Raw genomic sequence first — 19,230 nt, forward strand, 5'->3', positions numbered from 1 at the left:
TGGCAAACAACCAGCTGGCTTAAAAATCTAACAGCCACCGGCCCAAGCGAAAGTTTCAGACTTGCAGGCAGTGCACAAAAACCAACAAACAAAAAGGCGCAGGCAAGAGGCGGTCAGTGGATTCTTACCTGTAACACAAGCGCCGCTAACTTGAAAATGGTTTCGCTGTCCGCTTCGATTTGCCCCTGTCGGGGGAAAAGAAAAGTATCACTGAACACAGGCTGCCCTAGGTTGTAGCAAATGGCTGTGGAGTTGGGGAAGCTGTCACAGCTTGGCACCTGCAGTATACAATCAAACGCAGATCATACCATTACAGGGGAAAGGGAGGGGGAGTGGAGGGGCGCATCCAGGGTTCAGGGGAAGCCACGATATGTGTGTGTGTGTGTGTGTGTGTGTGTGTGTGTGTGTGTGTGTGTGTGTGTGGTGTGTGCGCGTACACACATTTTAATTAGCTGTGGGGAATTTTGTTTAGAGAGCAGTATTCTGGAAGAAACACAAATGACGTTGAGGCTGAAAATTCAGACAACTTCTCAATGAATAATTTTTATCCCTACAGGTTCGTTTTTAAGCTCTGAAGATTTTCTTAGATTTGTTCGTTCTGTGTTTTCCTGACATATTTTTTTCTGTGTCACCACATTTTTTTGATACACACCCAATGCAACTATTATTAAAAATATAAATTCACTTCTGCATCAATGACACATTGTTGAATTAATATTTACATAATTAAGATAAAATGTAAAGCCTTAAGAATCAGTTACAGAAAATACCAAAATACCAAAATTCTGTTCCATTTTACTGAAGTTTGATGAACTCTAATTTATCATTTTACCCATTATTTTCTTTTTTCATCCTTTAAGATCTCCCTCAACTCCAAAAATAGGAATTCTGGGCTTTGGAAAACAGGAATGCTTTTTCAGTACCCTGGTAGGGATGCATAAGTGTGTGTGGAGGGAGTATTGCCTCTAGCAAAAATACTCACATATGCCTTCATTTATGTTGTTAAATATGATAATTTTGTTAATACCATTACCACATCATGTAATATATTACCACAATGACTCAATGAGTGGTATAAAGGGATCTTTATTTTTAAAACATTTGTAAAAAAAATTTGGTGATATGCTACCTTGCAAGCATTAACACGCACTAAAACAATTCCATGTAACCTTGCTTAAGTGTTGTATAATTAGTACTTGAAAGTGCAGTGTTTGAGACCATGGAACTCATAAGCCTAGAAATTACCCTGAATTCTTTATTTCTCCCTTCTACCTGTTGAATTCGGGCCAAAGAGTTTTTCTAGTTATACCAAGGGCATCAATGGTGAGTAATTAAAGTAGTTTTAAAGTAAAGGCGAACGACGGAGGTTCACAGAAGCAGTTAGCTCACTGAGGATTTCTGAAAGGATTATGCTTTTCTCTCATGTTTCCAAGTGATTTGATTGGAGTTCTCAAAAAAAAAAAAAAACACTAAATAACAATAATTCTTCTAAAAGCCATAAAATAAAATAAACAAACCAAAAACCCAGGGCGTTACAATGCCAGCTGTGGTAATTATCTGTGTTTCCCTTATGACAAAATGAAAACTAATGAATTTCAACCCGCTACATCTAAGTTTCCCTTCTGAAGCCTGAGGCAACGGATCTGCTCCAAAGTTTTTTTGCTTTAAAAGCTGACAGGCGGGAGCCTTGGGATTCAAAGCTTGCTTCTAATCTCTAGAAACAGATTATAAAATCAAAGAGAAGCCAGGTTGATTGGAAGAATCAATCGCCCTCTGTTTTTCAGGCAACAGACAGTGGTTTTGTAATCTGGCGGAAGATGAAGCAGTTAATCCAACAGGTGAGATGGCTGTTGATCAAGACAGATTTTACAAAGGTTAAGTTCCTTATGCTCAAAGAAAAAAAGAAAAAACCTCATGCGGGGGTGGGCAGCACGAGGAGGAACTCTCAAAAACATCTTTGAGTTTGAAATTACGCCTAAACTTGAAGTCCGGTTTGTCTTAAAATCTTAGAAAAGAGAAAAAAAAATGGGTTGTTTCGGATATTAGAAGACTGAAAGCTAAATAAAATATATTGAAAATGACTGCCAACTCTTCTGACCCCCCATGACCCTCTTTGCCTCCTCAGAATCTTAGGTGAGTCATCCAAACAACATTTGAGACACCAACTTTTCAATTTAGTAAATGGAAGTTCAGCAGATAAAAAGGCCTCAGACAGAAACTCTCAAGAATGCTGCCAAATAATTCTCTACCTTAGAAGGGTCATTAAATATTAAAAATGTTGAAATGAGGAGCTGAAGCGTGACAAGTACCAGGCTCAGACAGCTCCAGAAGAGTGGGGAGGCAAACATGCAGTTCACCTATAGGTTTGTTTTCTTTTTTTCCCAGCTATGCAAGTTGTCCCAACACCATTCTGGTGGAGAAGGGTGATGGCGGGGTGGAAGGGTAGGGCCTACCAAACTCTTGTGCCAGGGAGACAGGAGAATGCATGGTTTGGCCAAGCCTTACATTCTTTTATATACCTCAGCCCTACCTCACCTTCCTCCTAACCACTGTTCTGGAAATCCAAGGCAACATATTTTGAATTCTAATACTGACTGCCAAGGTTACCTGACTTGTGCAGGGAGCTCACCAAACAATGGATCAAGCAAAAATAATACTATCTGCCTGGTTTCTCAGCAATTTCGTATGGTGAAATTCAATGAAGACATAGACAGAACTCTGGAATTTCATGCCTGAAGTGCAAAAGTTCTTTAGAAACTGGTCTGTCCTAGGATGGAAGATTTCTTTTCCTTATAACCACGGCAACAGAGGTAACCTTATAGGTACTGGGCAAGCTACCACTTGAGAGAGGGATCTCCTCAGAGAGAGAGGTAATGGGATCCTTCATGGTTTCCATGACTGACTCTGCTCAACAAAGAGGAGCAGAGAAGTGAGTCAGATGATGTGGCTGAATGCACAAGGGTAATACGAAACAGCATCAAGTCTTGGCGCTCTACCCTCATGGCTAATTCAGCTGCTTTACGGATTCAGTCCCTAGGTCACTAGGTTCAGGCTCCGTGTCAGACATCTTCTTTTTGTCCTTGGTTTGTTAGCTCAGTTGACCAAGACAGCTTGCTAATAAGGCACACTCTGGGTTTTGATTCACAAGTAGAAGAGAATAAAAGAAAGTTTTAGAATTTGAAAGGGAATTTAGTGAAAATATGACTCCTATTATTCTAGAGATGACGGTACCGAGCATCGGGGTCATGGTGTGTATGACCCAACACCATGGCAGACCGTGACTCTGGGCTTCTTGTCCACTGCTCCTTCCATTCCGCCACACACTAGTTTTCTGATTCCAGTGTAAATCTCTCACCAGCAATCTTCCGAAGGCATGCTTTTGATAAAAACTGGGATCAGACAAGACTGAGAAATGACTCCAAATGCTACCTCTCCTGCTGATGGGATGGTAAGTTATCATCAAACATAAACACTTGGAATGGGGAAATTATTTCTGAGGACCCATCTGCTCCTTCTGTATTGATGTAGTAATTCATGGAAACTTATTCTGCACAACAGTGGACATGAATCACTGGCTCACAAATACTTAGGACTTGGAACTGTTTGACAAACTGCTGGGGGAGGAAGTCAGCTTGTTTCCAAGTGTATAACTAATTATCAAGCTAGTCTCGGGTTAAGTCTATTTAAAAAGGTAGCTTGTAGAACACCAACAAAGAAACGTGTAAGAAATGAGAGGAAAAGAAAATTATCATTTACAGTTATCATAGTACTAATTATCCAGGCAATAGTTTTCAATAAATAAAAACTATTGCGTGAAAGTTTGGTGGGAAACAGGACAATTGGGTATTTATATAATCACAAAATACCTCTCTATAGGGGGAATTTAATGATAAGGGGGAAAATGTTAACTTTTCAATGGAGAAATTTGACAATACAATCTTTTTTTTTTTTTTCAAGAGTGATTTATTTATTTTAGAGAGAGAGAAGGAGAGAGCACATGTGCAGGGGAGAGGGGCGGAGGGAGAACGAAACCCAAGCAGACTCTGCACCGAGCCCAATGCAGGGCTCGATCCCACCACCCTGAGATCATGACCTGAACCAAGAGTCGGTCACCCAACCGACTGCCCCACCCAGGTGCTCCAGACAGATACAGTCTTAATCAAGTGATAAGATATCACCAATAACTGGACAGACCAGCAGCACATGCTTCCTGATAGTATTCATTGAGAAGGACACCGCTTCACTTATACACATGCCTGTGTTGGTAAATGTAAATGTTTCACAACCAAAACTTGGAGCGGGGGGGGGGGAGGATCCCTCGTTTGTAGATTCTGTTGCTATCCATGGTGCAAATACTCCCACCATGGCTGATTTCAAACTACCAGGTTTCAAACTACCAGTGTGACCTCACAGGACGCACTGCTTGGAGGTGATGTGAGAATCGGCTCTCACCGCTGGTACTAGCTGGTTCCAGTACACCACTGGGTAGTATTCCTGCCAAAAATACATCACTAGATCTAATCGTGAGGAAGCATGAGACAAACCCAAGGGGAGGGTCATTCTACAAAATAACTGGCCCATACACTTTGAAATTGTTGATAGAATGAATGCTAAAGAAAGGATGAGGAACTGTTTCGAGGGAAAGGAGACTAAGCAGACATAACAACTAAACACAGGGTGTCTGTCATCCTGTATCAAGAGGACAAGTTGTTATAAAGCGCATTACTGGGACAACTGCACATTATGCAATAGCATAAGTTCAATGTTAAATGTTCTAAACGTGATTGTTGTAACATGGATATATAAGGGACGTCTTTGATCTTAGGTGCTATACGATGAATTAGTTAAGGATAAACGGTATGACTTACTCTTAAACGATCCAGAAAAAAATTACACGTCCGCAGGCAGGGGGAGGGAGTGCAAATGTGGCAAAATGTTAATGACTGGTGAATTTGGTTTGAGGGACATACCGCCATTTTTTGTGCCATTCTTTAAACTCTTCTGTAAGTTTGAAATAATTTCAAAATAAAAAGTTTGTAAAAAGTTGGCATATTTTCCCAGAGTGCTGGATATCTATTTGTCTTACTGCCTAGTACCAATCTTTTTTTCTGGGCTGAAGATCCCATTCTTTTCAGAACTGCTTCTTTCCCTACTGGCTTGTGCGCAAACACAATCATCGTTCTGTGGGCAAGTGACGGAAGCTGGTCCAACGACACTCCCAGGGATTTTCCAAATCCGAGCTGAGGGAAGAAAGTTCTCTCCCGCTGTGTCTCAGGGCAAAGTCGGGAAGATGTGAACCAGAGAGAATCACTGCCCACAGACGGAGAGAAAGGGACCTCCCAACCTTGGTAGTCAACTGCATCCATTGCTCAGCCAGGCCAGACTTCCTGCTTGAAACTCAACAATTGGCAAGAACAGTGACATGGATGCTGCTCAGATGCTTTCGCTTTGGTTTCCCACTAAGCCAGCAAACAAAGAGTGTCAAGAACAGATGTGATAGGGGCACCTGGGTGGCACAGCGGTTAAGTGTCTGCCTTCGGCTCAGGGTGTGATCCCGGCGTTATGGGATTGAGCCCCACATCGGGCTCCTCTGCTAGAAGCCTGCTTCTTCCTCTCCCACTCCCCCTGCTTGTGTTCCCTCTCTCGCTGGCTGTCTCTATCTCTGTCGAATAAATAAATAAAATCTTCAAAAAAAAAAAAAAACAGATGTGATAAGCACACAAATGAGTGAATGGGTGTAGCTCCCGGGAGACCTTTTAATTCCTTCTGTGGACACATCTACATGGAGGAGGAATCTGCCAGATCAGAGAATTCCAGAGATATGGACTCACTGGTTTCATACAATTAGTCTGATGGCAGGGGAGGAGGGGGCACCTCACCACTCAAGACCTACCTATTATCTTACAAGGCAGTTCTTGCTGGCCCGTGGAAGCATCCTTCCCTGTTATGGTGCCCCTAGGGGACCCGGCCATAACTACCACATCTGAACCCCCCATTCCCCTTGTGTAAATGAACCAATACTTTGTCCTTTTTTGTCCAAGCTAGTGGTGAGAGGTCATATTTCTGGAGGATGGTCTCGATGATATATATTTTTCATTTGTTCTTCTAGACCAGAGTTTTGCAACCTTGGCATAATTGACATTTTCAGTTAGATTTTTTTGTGTGTGGGGGGGCTGCCCTGTGCATTGAAGGGTGCCAAGCAGCACCCCTGGCCTCTAAACACTAGATTCCAGGAGCAGCCTCCCCTCTCCCCCAGTGGTGACCACCAGAAATGTCTCCAAACATTTCCAAATGTCTTCTGGGTGGCAAAGTTTCCCTAGTTGAGAACAACTGACCTAGAATCTTTGTTTTATTCCTGGATTAAGCTACAAGCATCAGAAATTTGCAAAACTGAACCATAAGGCTTGTCCCAAGGTAAAACTGCTTTTGTGTTTTGGCTCCTATTGAGAAACTATATAGGAAGCAACCCTCGGAACCTCATTATCTTAATAACTCTAGGCACGTTGTGGAGGATATAGTTAATTACATCATATAAGAATCCTTCAGGAGGACCCCTGGGAGAAGTTTCTGATTTTTAAGACCAGTAGTGACGGTGCTCCTCTGAGTAGCTGCTTTGTTTTTGCCTTAATGGTCACTGTGAGTTATGCAAGTGATCATTAACTCCCTCTTTGCTGTGGTTCTTAAGAGAAGTTGGAGTTCAAATTTAAGGCTTTATACGAACCATGCCAAATGTTTTATACCAACCTTAACCTTGGCAGCATCTAATTATTTCTTTTATTTTCTCACAAGTAACTCTGATTTCATCACTGACCATATTTTAGAGTGCTTTTCTTCTTTTTTTATTGAGGTACATACAGTAATATGCACAAATCTCAGCGCGCAGCGTGGTGAATTTCGGCACGTGTATACATGACTCATGCAACCATCACCCAGATTAGGATATCAAACCTTCTCACCGATTTTTCCATCTTAGGGAAATGTATGTATTTTTGTACGTCACATCAAATAAACAAGATTAAATTTTTGCTAATTAGAAAAGGATCAAATAATACTGCAAAATTGTTGCAATTTGCAATTCTTTGCTTACTAATCAATTTGAGTCTCCCTCTTGCAATTGCATCTTACTTGTTATTGCCCATGTGTGAAATGACCCTTTGTTCACTTACCTATTTGAGAGCTTATGTTTTGTTTGAGCTACCAATGTTAACCCCTTTGTGTTGTCTACTGGGTACAAACTGTATCCTTCAATCTGTTCTCTTTCTCCTGGCCTATGAAGTCAGACGGGCCTGGGGCCCATCTCCCTCACTGGAAGAATCTTTGGGGTTCTGAGCAAGCTATTTTTCTGAAACTCAGTTCCTCATCTGCAAAATGGGGAATGATAATACTGAATTTAGTGGGTTGTTTAGAGCATTAATGAGGGACAAATATAAAGCATTTATCTTAAAGCCTAGGCTCAAAGATTCTCTCAACGTTATTCTCTGCACCATGCACCATGTTGCTTCTTACATTGTTCCATATTATTATAGCTATAGCAATCTACTTTGGTCTGGAGTACTGTTCCATTTTTGCGTTGTTCTGTAACATTTCATCAACATTCCATTATATCTCAAAATCTAAGTGCTTTAATTTTCCATAATAATCTTTAACATTCTCTTTCACATATTTTTTTAAATTTAAAATAATCTTGTCAATTTTATATATATATATTTATATATATATTATTTTAAATTTAAAAAAATATGTGAAAGAGAATGTTAAAGATTATTATGGAAAATTATTTGGAATATATAAAATTTGCCTTCCTCTTTGGAACCATGTATGTCTCTACTGAAATGGCTTTATAAAAAAAAAAAAAGAAATGGCTTTATAGTGGCCATAAAGTTTTACGAGATACTATAAAGATCACACACATTCAGTGTTAGGGTTAACACTCAGTAGTTTATATTTTCCTTTATAAATGGGCCACCTTTTTCATTATATTTCCTCGTTATCATTAAGTAGGATTATTATTTTCAGAGTATTTGACTACCATTAAATTTCTTCACCAAAGCTTATAATGCCAGTAAGTTTTAGCTAATTTATTTCCATTTTGTAGGCACATAGTGAAATCGTCTTCAAATAATATTTTGGTTTACTTCTTTGCAATGTACTTGGTCCATCTGATTACACTGCATGAAATAGACATTTTACTTAAACTACATTCTTCTCATACACTGCTGGTGGATTATAACTTAGTTCCAGACCAACTTTTTGGTAAGGTCTATCAAATCTTTTTTTTTTTTTTTAAAGATTTTATTGATTTATTTGACAGAGATAGAGACAGTCAGTGAGAGAGGGAACACAAGCAGGGGGAGTGGGAGAGGAAGAAGCAGGCTCCCAGCAGAGGAGCCTGACGTGGGGCTCGATCCCGGAACGCCGGGATCACACCCTGAGCCGAAGGCAGACGCTTAACCGCTGTGCCACTCAGGCACCCCAGGTCTACCAAATCTTAACACACATATGCATGATGGCCCAGCAATTCTGCTGTTAGGTAAACACCTAACAGACATGTTTACATATATCCCCTACACAATGGACACTAGAACTATTTGTAATAACTCAGTACTGCAAACTACCCAAATGCCCATCAATGAGCAAATGAACTGTGGTATATTTAGACTATGGACTACTATTCAGCTGTGAAAGTGAACAAGCTAGCCTAAACTACATAAAATATGGATGAATCTCGAAAACCTAATCTGAGCAAAAATAGGCCAAACATTAAGAGCATATGTTGTGTGACTCCAGTTATATGAAATACAAAGTCAGCCAAAAGCAATACATGCTATTAAAAGTCACAGAAGTGGGGGGATTAATGCTTGGAAGAGAACATGTGAGGGGCTTCTCAGGTGGCACTCTTCTGTTTACTTGATAGTGATGCTAGTTGCCCAGATGTGTTCAACTTGAGAAAGTCTGTTGAGCTGCATGCTTACCTGCACTTTTCTCTATGTATATTATACTTCAATATACAGCAAACAAATAGAACTCCCGATCTTCCCTGAAGCCTTTCTCATCTTACTTAGTTACAGTTCTATCTCATGGCACCTTTGGGCACGGAGTTGAGCAGTGAGCACCTTGTACGACTGTATTTGGTGATCTTATTTGCACCTTCTAATGCATTACACACTTTATCTATTTTCTTTATTGTTTTTCTTCCCACTCACTATCAGCCCTGTCTCATAGGTAAGATCCTTAAGGACATGGGTTTTTACCTATTTGGCCCTATCTATATCTCCAGGACCTAGAACACTGCCTAGCAAAGAGCAGGTGCTTTCTGTAGAACATTCATCCACTGAAAGGGTAGTGAAGTAAAAAGTCGATGGGAGTATTTTTATCTTTCCTTTTAAAAGAGGGAATGCGTCTTGTGTTTCTTAATTCACTCTACAGTTGATTGGCCTTGATTTTGAACTCCGAATGAGTTTCTGAACCATGAGAACACAGCCCAGGCTTCGCCAGCCATGGGCACTGTGAGCTAAGTAGTAGGTGTCAAAGGCCAGATACGCAAGCTTAACACACCAAACACAGTCGGCGTTAGATGTCAGAAAGTCTTTTGCTCTTCTGGCTTCCTTTCTAAAAACATAAAAGGGAAATCATAATACCTGTCTCACATGTTTCATGGAGTTTGAGGACAAAAAGCAAAACAAGATATAAAAACGCTTTGAAAAAGGAAAAAGCATTACAAGAAAAGCCAAAAAGTACAGGTGTTTCTGTGGGCGTGTATCACAGTTTCAAAGACATAAGCATTATGACCAAAGTATCTGGGCCGACCGCTTCTCAGAAACTAGATCACAACGAGATAGGAGCAAAGGGAAAGAGAAAGTTTTGCAGCATGTGAATTAGTGTTCGTTTGTGGGAGGATAATCAAAGGAATATACAGATATGGAAATGAGAAAGAAGGGAAACTAGGCAGACCGTACTTGCCCGAGGATCAGCTCAGGTATGGTTCATGCCGTGTATTTTATTTTTAGGTGGACAGGTGACACTTTTTTTTCCCCCTTGGGATGACGTTCCAGTTAGTTTAAATAGAAACCAGATCTTGATTTCTAAATACCATTCTCCACGGAAAGGAAAAATGGCTGATTCCAAGGAGCATTTTGATCACCAAAATGAATGGCAGAACGGATGATTATACATTGATGGGGCGCCTGAGTGGCTCAGGAGGTTTAGTGGTTAAGCGACTGCCTTTGGCTCAGGTCATGATCCCCGGGTCCTGGGATGGAGTCCCCGTGCCGGGCTCCCTGCTCAGTGGGGAGTCTGCTTCTCCCTCTTCCCCTGCTTGTGCTCTCTCTCTCTCTCTCTCTCTCTCTCTCTCAATCTCACGCGCTTGCGTAATTAATAAAATCTAACGGATGATAATATGTTGAATAAAAAGGAATTCATGAGTCCATGCTGATATTGAAAAATATTATTAAAAGCTGGAGATGGAGGAGAAGGACAAATTATTCTTTACAGATGAATGCTGACTAGGAAATGTCAAAGAAAGAAATAGAGAATCACCATTCACACTTGCGGCTGAACAAACTGACTTAGACTAGATCACCAGTGGAGGCCAAGTCCACTGGGTCAAAGACTATTGGGAAATTGGATGCTCAAACAGCCTCCGAGTGTCAACTCCAGACAAGTTACAAAGGGGAAGAGAAAACTGCAGACACCACCTTAATCAAAAACAACTGGAGCGCCTGGGTGGTACAGTCCGTTCAGCATCTGACTCTTGGTTTCGGCTCAGGTCCCGACCTCTGTGTCACGGGATCAAGCCCCACATTGTCTCCATGCTCAGCAAGGGGTCTGCTTGGGATTCTCTCTCCCTCTCCCTCTGCCCCTCCCACTCATGCTTGCTTTCTCTCTCTCAAATAAATAAATAAATCTTTTAAATACAAAAAACACCCCCTGAGGTAGACTGACTTTGCCAGCCTCCTTGCAAGATACATTGAGAACACACATCACTTACGTGGTATTCCTGCCACAAGGAAATTATGTTAGACTAGTGGCTCACAAACTTTGGTGTGTAGTAGAATTGCCTCGAGAACTAATGAAGAATACAGAGGCCCAGGCTCACTGAAGTAAGACAGGATGAAATAGGACAGGGTGTGGGTCTCGGCATTTTCATCAAGTTCCTAGATGATTCTGAGACACGTCCAACATGATACATGTTTCAAACCACTGCATTAGACAAATCCATATATCCCAAAAGGAGAGACATTCTGCAAGGCAATTGGTCTATACCGTTCAAAAGTACCAGGGGAAGAAAAACCGAAGAAAGACTAGCCACCTGTTTCCAATTATGGAGACTACAGAGGCACGGTGACTAACTGCAACGTGTGATCCGGGACTGGACTCTGGGTCAGAACAGGAAAAAACCCAAAAGCTATAAAGAACATTAATGAGACAATTAGAAAAAAACTGAATAGGAACTGGATTTTATTTTACTTATTTATTTATTTTTTTAAGATTTTATTTATTTGACAGAGAGAGACACAGAGAGAGAGGGAACACAAGCAGGGGGAGGGGGGAGAGGGAGAAGCAGGCTCCCTGCTGAGCAAGGAGCCTGATGCGGAGCTCGATCCTAGGACCCTGGGATCATGACCTGAGCCGAAGGCAGACGCTTAATAACTGAGCCACCCAGGCACCCCAGGAACTGGATTTTAGATACACACAACTTGTGAAATAGGGTATTCGTTGCACAAAACTCCAAACTCTACACAGGCAGAGATCTGTTTGCTCAGTTGTACACCAGCATCCACAGAGTGCTTACCACATTGTGGACAATCAAAAAATATTTTCAATGAATTAATCTATACTTAAGGAAAAAAAAAACTAAACCTTTCGACGACAACGTTCTATCAGATGATGCTACAAAAAATACCAAGACTAAGAGTCTTTCTGCTCCCAATTCTCATTTTTATGCCCCACCCCCCAATTTTGAGCACTTGAGGCTCTGCTTTATTCTTCTCAAGCCCAGGAAGAATGAGATGGTCACATGGTAAGTATGAGAGAGACTGGCTCCACCATTCTGCAATATCTGAATCCTTTTTATAAACTCTTGCACCAACATAGTTTCAAAGCAAGGGAGTGAATGTTTATGAGACTGCCCTGAAAATTAGGTGTGGTGATCTACAGCCGAATTGTTAGGCGATGCAAGAAAGGCAGGGAGCCTAAATAGGTCAGGCTCTGCTAATAAGCATGGAGGTTCCAAGGCAGCCACATCTGATAAATGAGGGGAGACAACTGCAGAACGGATGAATAACCGTCATTAAGTAAACACTTAGAACCAAGCTCTCGACTTCTGTACTTACCCTTACGCATTATAAGATGACATACACAGCAGACTTTAATTACAGCGTTCTAATTGCTTAAATGCACCCCGGCACCAATTTCTGATTACAGTTTGAATTTGTAGTAGTGGGGTGTTCAGCTGAAAAACTAGTCATATTTTTTAAAAACAGTGCAAAGTGCTTACAAGGTAATCAAGGATGTTTAGAGAGAGAAAAGGATGAATCAGGAGAAAGTTATGGTCATGATGGTAAAATTAAGCCTTTGAATAAAGAAGGTCTGCTAAAGTCAGTACCCTATTTAGTCTTTTTTATTTTATTTTATTTTTTATTTTTTGCGTGAGTAAATATGCAATGATACTTTTATCTTCAGGACTATTGTGCATCCATCCGATTGGGTTAGTTATTATTTTTTATTTATTATTATTATTTATTATTTTTTCCAATAGATCATACCACGCTCCTTTTATGCCAACATTCTCCTTTTATGCCGTAATTCTGTTTTTTTAATGCTGAAGTACTTCTTATAGATGAAAATATCTTGTAACAGAATTTTGGAATAACACTGTCAACAACAACAACAAAAACAAGAAACACTGAAGTACTAACTATCTGTTCCAAGAGGATGACAATTATTAATTCACTGAATCCGCAGGACAGCCCTGAGAGGAGGTAACGTGGGGAGACTGAAGCTTAGGAAGACCACGAGATGGTTGCTCAAGGCCACCCAACCTGTGAGTGGTGGAGCCAGGACTCACAGCAAGGCATTTGGGACCCCCTGTGCTCAGTGTCCCCCCACTTCCCCATGTCAGGCATTGGGCCATGCTTTGGACAGTTTCTCCAAGGAGCGAGCAAATGATCTAGGTTGGTGGCCAGCATGCGTGAACTACTGCCTTTAGCAGAGAAGCCAATCACACTCTTGCAGTGTATATTACATGTGTGACTATGTGTGGACAATTCAACAGGTTTAACAGAAGTGGATATCTTAGCCTGTTTCCTAATGAACCCACGTTGCAAAACATCACTATGAGGCCTACTTAATTATGAAATGGGAATCTTCCGTTCAATTTCTTCTGTTTGAAAAATATAAAGATAGCCCTTCAAATTTCCTCCTAAGGCCTCCAGGGCATGTGTAGTAACATTGCAGAAAGGCAAAATACATCTGGCTCTAGTGTGGGTTAAACAAAGAGATCACAGCTAATAGGTAAAAAGATGGAGAGAGAGAGAGAGAGATCTGGTACGGGTAAATTTGTTTTGGGAAGTTTCTTTGCCATATTCCTTTTGAAATCCAAGATGTGTATTTTCAAGGTTGTCAAGCTAAGCGTTTTCAAAACCAGGAAACAAAGAAATCTGATTTCTAGAATAAATTGAGAAAACATCTTAGAGTAGTTTCATTCATTCCTACATTTCAGATATTGTATTTTCAGCTGAATGGACCATCCACTTCCTCCTGCCTCTGTCCAAGCATTGATCATACTATTTTCATGACTTTTTTGAGTCAAATTTAGCTGTAGTGGTCTTCTTACAGCTCATTTCTGACATGATGTTTTACCAAAAGTATGAGTGCTGAGTTTAAATGTTTTAAGACAATTCATGCTAAGTGGCACCACTATGAAATGCAAGCTTTTCAATTGCATTTTTAGTAGCTCTTCTCAATGTATTCGACAAATATTTGAGTGCCTACTTGTGCTGGCGATGTATCAGTGAACAAAAAATTCATTCTTTGCAAATTTACCCTGGCTGGCGCCACCTGGAAGGCATTTTCCTTGTTATTTACTCTGTGATGAGGCTCTTTTACCTCTGCGAACCTCAGTTCTCTCCACTGAGGGCCAAACATCTTCCCTTCTACCATCTCAGGGAGGGGATATAAGCAAATGACATGCACAGATGGCAAGTCCCCGAGGATTCAAACTGGCATGTGTTATAAGCTATTATTACGAAAACTCTGATTCTCACAAATGTACAAGGCAGCATATATCCGAATGCTCATGGTTTAAGATGCAGGTAATTTCAAAGTCAGGAAAATAGAGAGAAAACCACATGAAATAGAAGAAGGTGAAACATTTATTATAAAACTCGCAGTAGCCTTTTAAAACACGATATCGGATTTCTTTGTTCCTCGTGCACTGGCTAGCCTTCAAACCAACTCTGATGTTTGGTTTGGTGACTTTGCTTGGTAAATACTGATGGCGGTTACTATGAGGAGGCACGCTCGCCTCTGTGTAGACAGAACATACAGCCTGCGAATCAATTTCTGTTACTGATCCTTTAAATTATTTCAGCATCTTGAAAAGAGCTTGAGGATTAAAACACACACACACACGCATGCATGTGTACACACACACACACACACACACACATTCACTCTTCAAATCCCAAATGCTGAAACTGCCAGGTTAGCAGATATACTGAATATATTTCAGTTCTCAGTGACTACTCAAATTGTTTGGTGAATTACATGCAGTGACTCTGGCATAAGAAGCAGGAGAGTGATGCTGGAGTATTGGACTGGTTAGAGAGAGTAGGCTTTATGTTCTGTTAGGTTAAATGGAGCTGAGGCCATTTCTCTCTCTTAAGACATTATAAATAGGGGGGCACCTGGGTGGCCCAGTAGGTTAAGCATCTGCCTTCGGCTCAGGTCATGATCCTGCTGGGGTCCTGGGATCAAGTCCCATGGCGGGCTCCCTGCTTAGGAGGGGGTCTGCTTCTCCCTCTGCCCCTTCCCCTTGCTCGTGCTCACGCTCTCTCTCTCAAATAAATAAATAAATAAATAAAATCTTAAAAAAAAAAAAGACATTATAAATAGGGATAGTAACAGATCTTTCCATGAATGTGTACTTAAAAAATTATCTCTTTGCCATGACTAGGCAGCTAGAATAGTACTAAATTATAGAAAAATCTTTCTAGGTTGTAGGGAATGTTTCCCTCTCAAAAAACAGTCATGTTTTGATCATTCAGGAGCTCATGTATTAACCTTGGGGAGGATTCATTTTTCCAATGTTTCTCCCATCCCCGCTTTTTTGTTGCCTCTATGGTGTAACGTTGGCTCTAGTAAGAAGGACAAAGAAAAGTCAACGATATCCAGGGTGGTATGGCTGAGTGGGTGGGTGGGAGAAAACGCCGGATGACTCGCTACCATGAGGTTTTAGGATGAACCGGCTTCCCTCTGCATATACTCTCCATGCTCCTCTGCTCCAGAGGCGATCAAAAGTTGATGACTTATTTCCTTGGAAAGTCAAGAGAAGATCTTTGAATCGAAGAGCAGAGAAGTGTGTCCACCTATCCTTGTAGCTGATTTTTCAGTGATTCTCCTGAATGTCTCCACAAGGTATTTACAGCGAATATAGCAACAAAGGTTACAGTACCTATGTCGAGATGCCTGTGCTTTACAAATCCGATCATGCAATGTCCAAATTGTATTCCAATAAATTCAGTGTACTGAATTTCAAGGTTACAAGGGTGGCACCAATGCCGGAAAATTGAATTTAGGAGCAGTAATTCCATGTTAAGTAGTGAAAACAAAATAAGATTGAAAGCTGAAAAAGTCTAATTTTATGGTTGTTACTCAGAACTGATTTTCAGTTTAACTTGATCTTTCCACAAGCCCATTTTGAAAGACTGGTCAATGCAGTTGCTAGTGTAAACTCCATTTTCTTTGCTCACTTGACCACTACTTACTGAGGGCCTCTAGCGTGGGCCAGGCTCTGTGCCAGTGGTTGGGCCATAAGCATGAGTAAGGGCTGACCTGGTCCCAAGGAGTTAATTAGTCTGGTCGTGGGTGGTAGATACATGAACAAATAATTTGACACATGGGAGGAGAGTTAGGAGAAGCATGTAAAGGATATTTTGGAGGCTGGAAGAACTGAACTCCTGTAGGATACTGGTGATGGTGCATAAGGGGAGGAAAGCATTGCTCCCGGGGCAGGGACTGGAGCTGATTTCTGTAGGATAAGCTGAATATTTGCCAGAGGGAAAGGAAGGGAGGAAGAAAGGCAGCCAGCAGGGAAACAAGAACATAAAAGAGAAAAAGACATTCAGCAGGCTGAGTATATAAAAAAGGCACAGAAGTTTGGCAAAGGCTGGGATCGTAAGGGAATGAAGAGTTATTTCATTTTGACCACAGGGTGAGTGCGGGAAGAGGCTCCAGTAATAAGCCAGGGCTTGAGCATCCTCCTAAGGGGCTGATATGGGACGGCAGTAATAAGAAGGGCAAAAATACCGACAGCAAAACAGCGTGCCAGACGCTGTTCTATACGCTTTGCTTATATTAACCTATTATTGAGGCAAGTAATACTCCTGCCCTCGCTTTAACAGTTAAGCCGAGGATTAAAAATGTAAGTACCATGCCCAGGTGAGAGCCAAGGCCATGTTTCTGAGCCAAGGGTGCCTGGTTGCAGAGTCACTGCATTCCACAGCCCCTGTAGGCAGCGGGGGGGCCAGCGAAGACTGGGGAGATGCTGAGTCTTGTCGATTTCACTTCCTAAAATGCCTCAACCCTGATATCCAATTGTTCATTCTTTAATCATTCAGTAGTTCACTTATTCATCCATTTAACAATCTTTTACTTAAGATAGAGGTCCTAGAGATTCCAATGTAAAGAAAACCTGGCCCCTATCCTCCATGTGTGAGTTTATATTTAATGAAATAAAAATGTGTAATAGCAGGGGCACCTGGGTGGCACAGCAGTTAAGCGTCTGCCTTCAGCTCAGGGCATGATCCTGGTGTTATGGGATCGAGCCCCACATCAGGCTCCTCGCTATGAGCCTGCTTCTTCCTCTCCCACTCCCCCTGCTTGTGTTCCCTCTCTCGCTGGCTGTCTCTATCTCTATGGAATAAATAAATAAAATCTTAAAAAAAAAATGTGTAATAGCAAAGTATCCCTGTACTCCTCCCCCATGCTGCACACTTACTCTCCAAACACAAGAACATAAAGAACAGAGGAAGCAAAGTGGACCAGATAAGGTTAAAGCAGCCTAAACATAAATAAAAAGTTACGTCTAACAAAATGTAAAATGTAGGCAGCAAGTGATCGCAACCAAGAAAAATCTATGCTCAAAAGAAAGAAATATGGCAAAATAATACAATTAATGCCCCAGTATTAGGCATATGAATCAATTCTTTCTTTTCTTTCTTTTTTTTTTTTTGTATTTTTCTGCATTTTCTAAATTTTCTACAATGGACAAGTGTTACTTTTACAATTGGGAAAAAAAACGCATTCTGTCCATTGTCTTTAATAGTTGACATTTTGCTTTTCTAGGTAAAGCAATTAGGAATCTTTAACTTCCCTTAGCTTTGCCCAGTGAGAAAGGTGACTGAGCGTTTTCTAATGGAGGAAAAGTGATGAGCAAAATGTTTTTATTCTCTTCACACAGCTTTAAAGAGGTAAAGTTCAGTGATTACATTGATTGCCTTTGTCTTTATTTTTCTGATTTAAAATAATTCAAGCTTCTTGTTAAAAAAAATATAAAAGCATGACTTAGGGAACAAAAGTTCCATAACCTCACTCCCAGAGGTAATAGAAATTTAGGTTATGCCAAACTTTTTTGTTTTTTCCTATGAGTACATTTTATGTACATAAAAGGAAATAATAAAGTTAACAACAATCACAGTATATTTACAGTTCTGTAGCTTGATTCTTTTTTAATCGTGACAAGGTAGTTTGGACACATTTCCATGTCAGTTGAGCAGAACAGGGCTACTCTACTCTTTGATGGCCACACAGGATCCTATCACGTGAATGATTTGTCCTTGATTCAACTAATCCCTGTTGAATTGTATTTTGGCAGTTTCCAGTTTTCTACTATCAGAAACAATTATTTAAGATCTTTTTATATTTATGTTTTCATATTTTAGTAACATCTTCCATAGGATAATTCTTAAAGTTGGTGGACAGTTGGGTGAAGAGATACGTTCTTACTTTGAATGGACATGGCCAGACTGCCCTCGAAAGCCACATGGGCTTTTAAAAGAGCTTTGGCGCCTCCAGGTTCACACGCTTAAATGCAAAAGGCATTCAGATCCTAAGACCATGATGCAATATGCTCTATCACTCTAAGTGGGGGTAAAAGTGTGCTTTAGGGATGTCGGGCTGAGGGTCTCGCCAAGTCTACTAATGAAAGGGCACATCTAATAAGGTCTCAGTCAAGAAATGGGGTTAAAAGGAGGATAAGAATAAACATGATTGGATAGTCTTGCAATAACTAATTCTTAATAGGATTACTAATGTTTGGCTCTTTCGTGTTTCTACATTTATTCGAGGTACAAAGAAATGAGAGCTTTTTAGAAAAGAAAAGGGAGCCTACTGAAATGTGTTAAGGCATTACTGAGCCAATGTCTGCTCCTTTTTGGGATGATATATCCTCTTGCCCAGCCTGGAGCAGAGGAAATCCTAGCTGGCTTAGTACCCAGGTCAACATCTCTCGACTGACTCCAAAGACGTTTTGTTTACAGAATCAGAATAGACCTAGGTTTTATCCTGTGGTCAGAGCTAACATAGGCTAATACCCAGCAGGCTTACAGTTGTCACTTTCTGCTTTATTTAACGGTATGGTATATATCCACAATGGCATTTTCACAAGTGTGGTCAGCAGTCCATTAACAAATATTGCTTAAAAAAAATTTCATATGCATGTAAGTTTGGACAATATTGGGTTAAACAAAATCACACGTCTGCATCCTGAAGAACTTCTTGAAATCTTGAATATGTTCAAAGCATGTGGTGAATTTCCAAGAAACTAGTCTAATATTCAAAGTTTCTTAAACTCTTTTTGGTAAGAAAATAGCTTATGAACATGAGATAGATTCTGGAGCTGTAGATTTATTTTTTTTAAAGACTCATTTATTTATTTGAGGGAGAGAGAGTTTGTGTGTAGGGGAGGGAGGGGGGAGAGGGGCTAGAGGGGCAGAGAGAGTCTTAAGCGGA

The 19,230-nt window shown here is 40.7% G+C and overlaps 1 protein-coding gene across 4 annotated transcripts in view; it reads right to left on the reverse strand.

Moving 5' to 3' along the window:
* The window catches only part of FRMD4B (FERM domain containing 4B), a 319,952-nt gene that overhangs the window by 64,006 nt on the left and 236,716 nt on the right, over positions 1 to 19,230 (reverse strand). For all 4 annotated transcript variants that reach the window (XM_034658635.1, XM_034658633.1, XM_034658632.1 and 1 more), the window contains one exon: positions 129 to 185. In XM_034658635.1, coding sequence (XP_034514526.1) covers positions 129 to 185 — 57 coding nt within the window. The remainder of the gene's footprint in view (positions 1 to 128; positions 186 to 19,230) is intronic.

The sequence above is a fragment of the Ailuropoda melanoleuca genome, chromosome 4, assembly GCF_002007445.2.
Source record: "Ailuropoda melanoleuca isolate Jingjing chromosome 4, ASM200744v2, whole genome shotgun sequence".
NCBI lineage: Eukaryota > Metazoa > Chordata > Mammalia > Carnivora > Ursidae > Ailuropoda > Ailuropoda melanoleuca.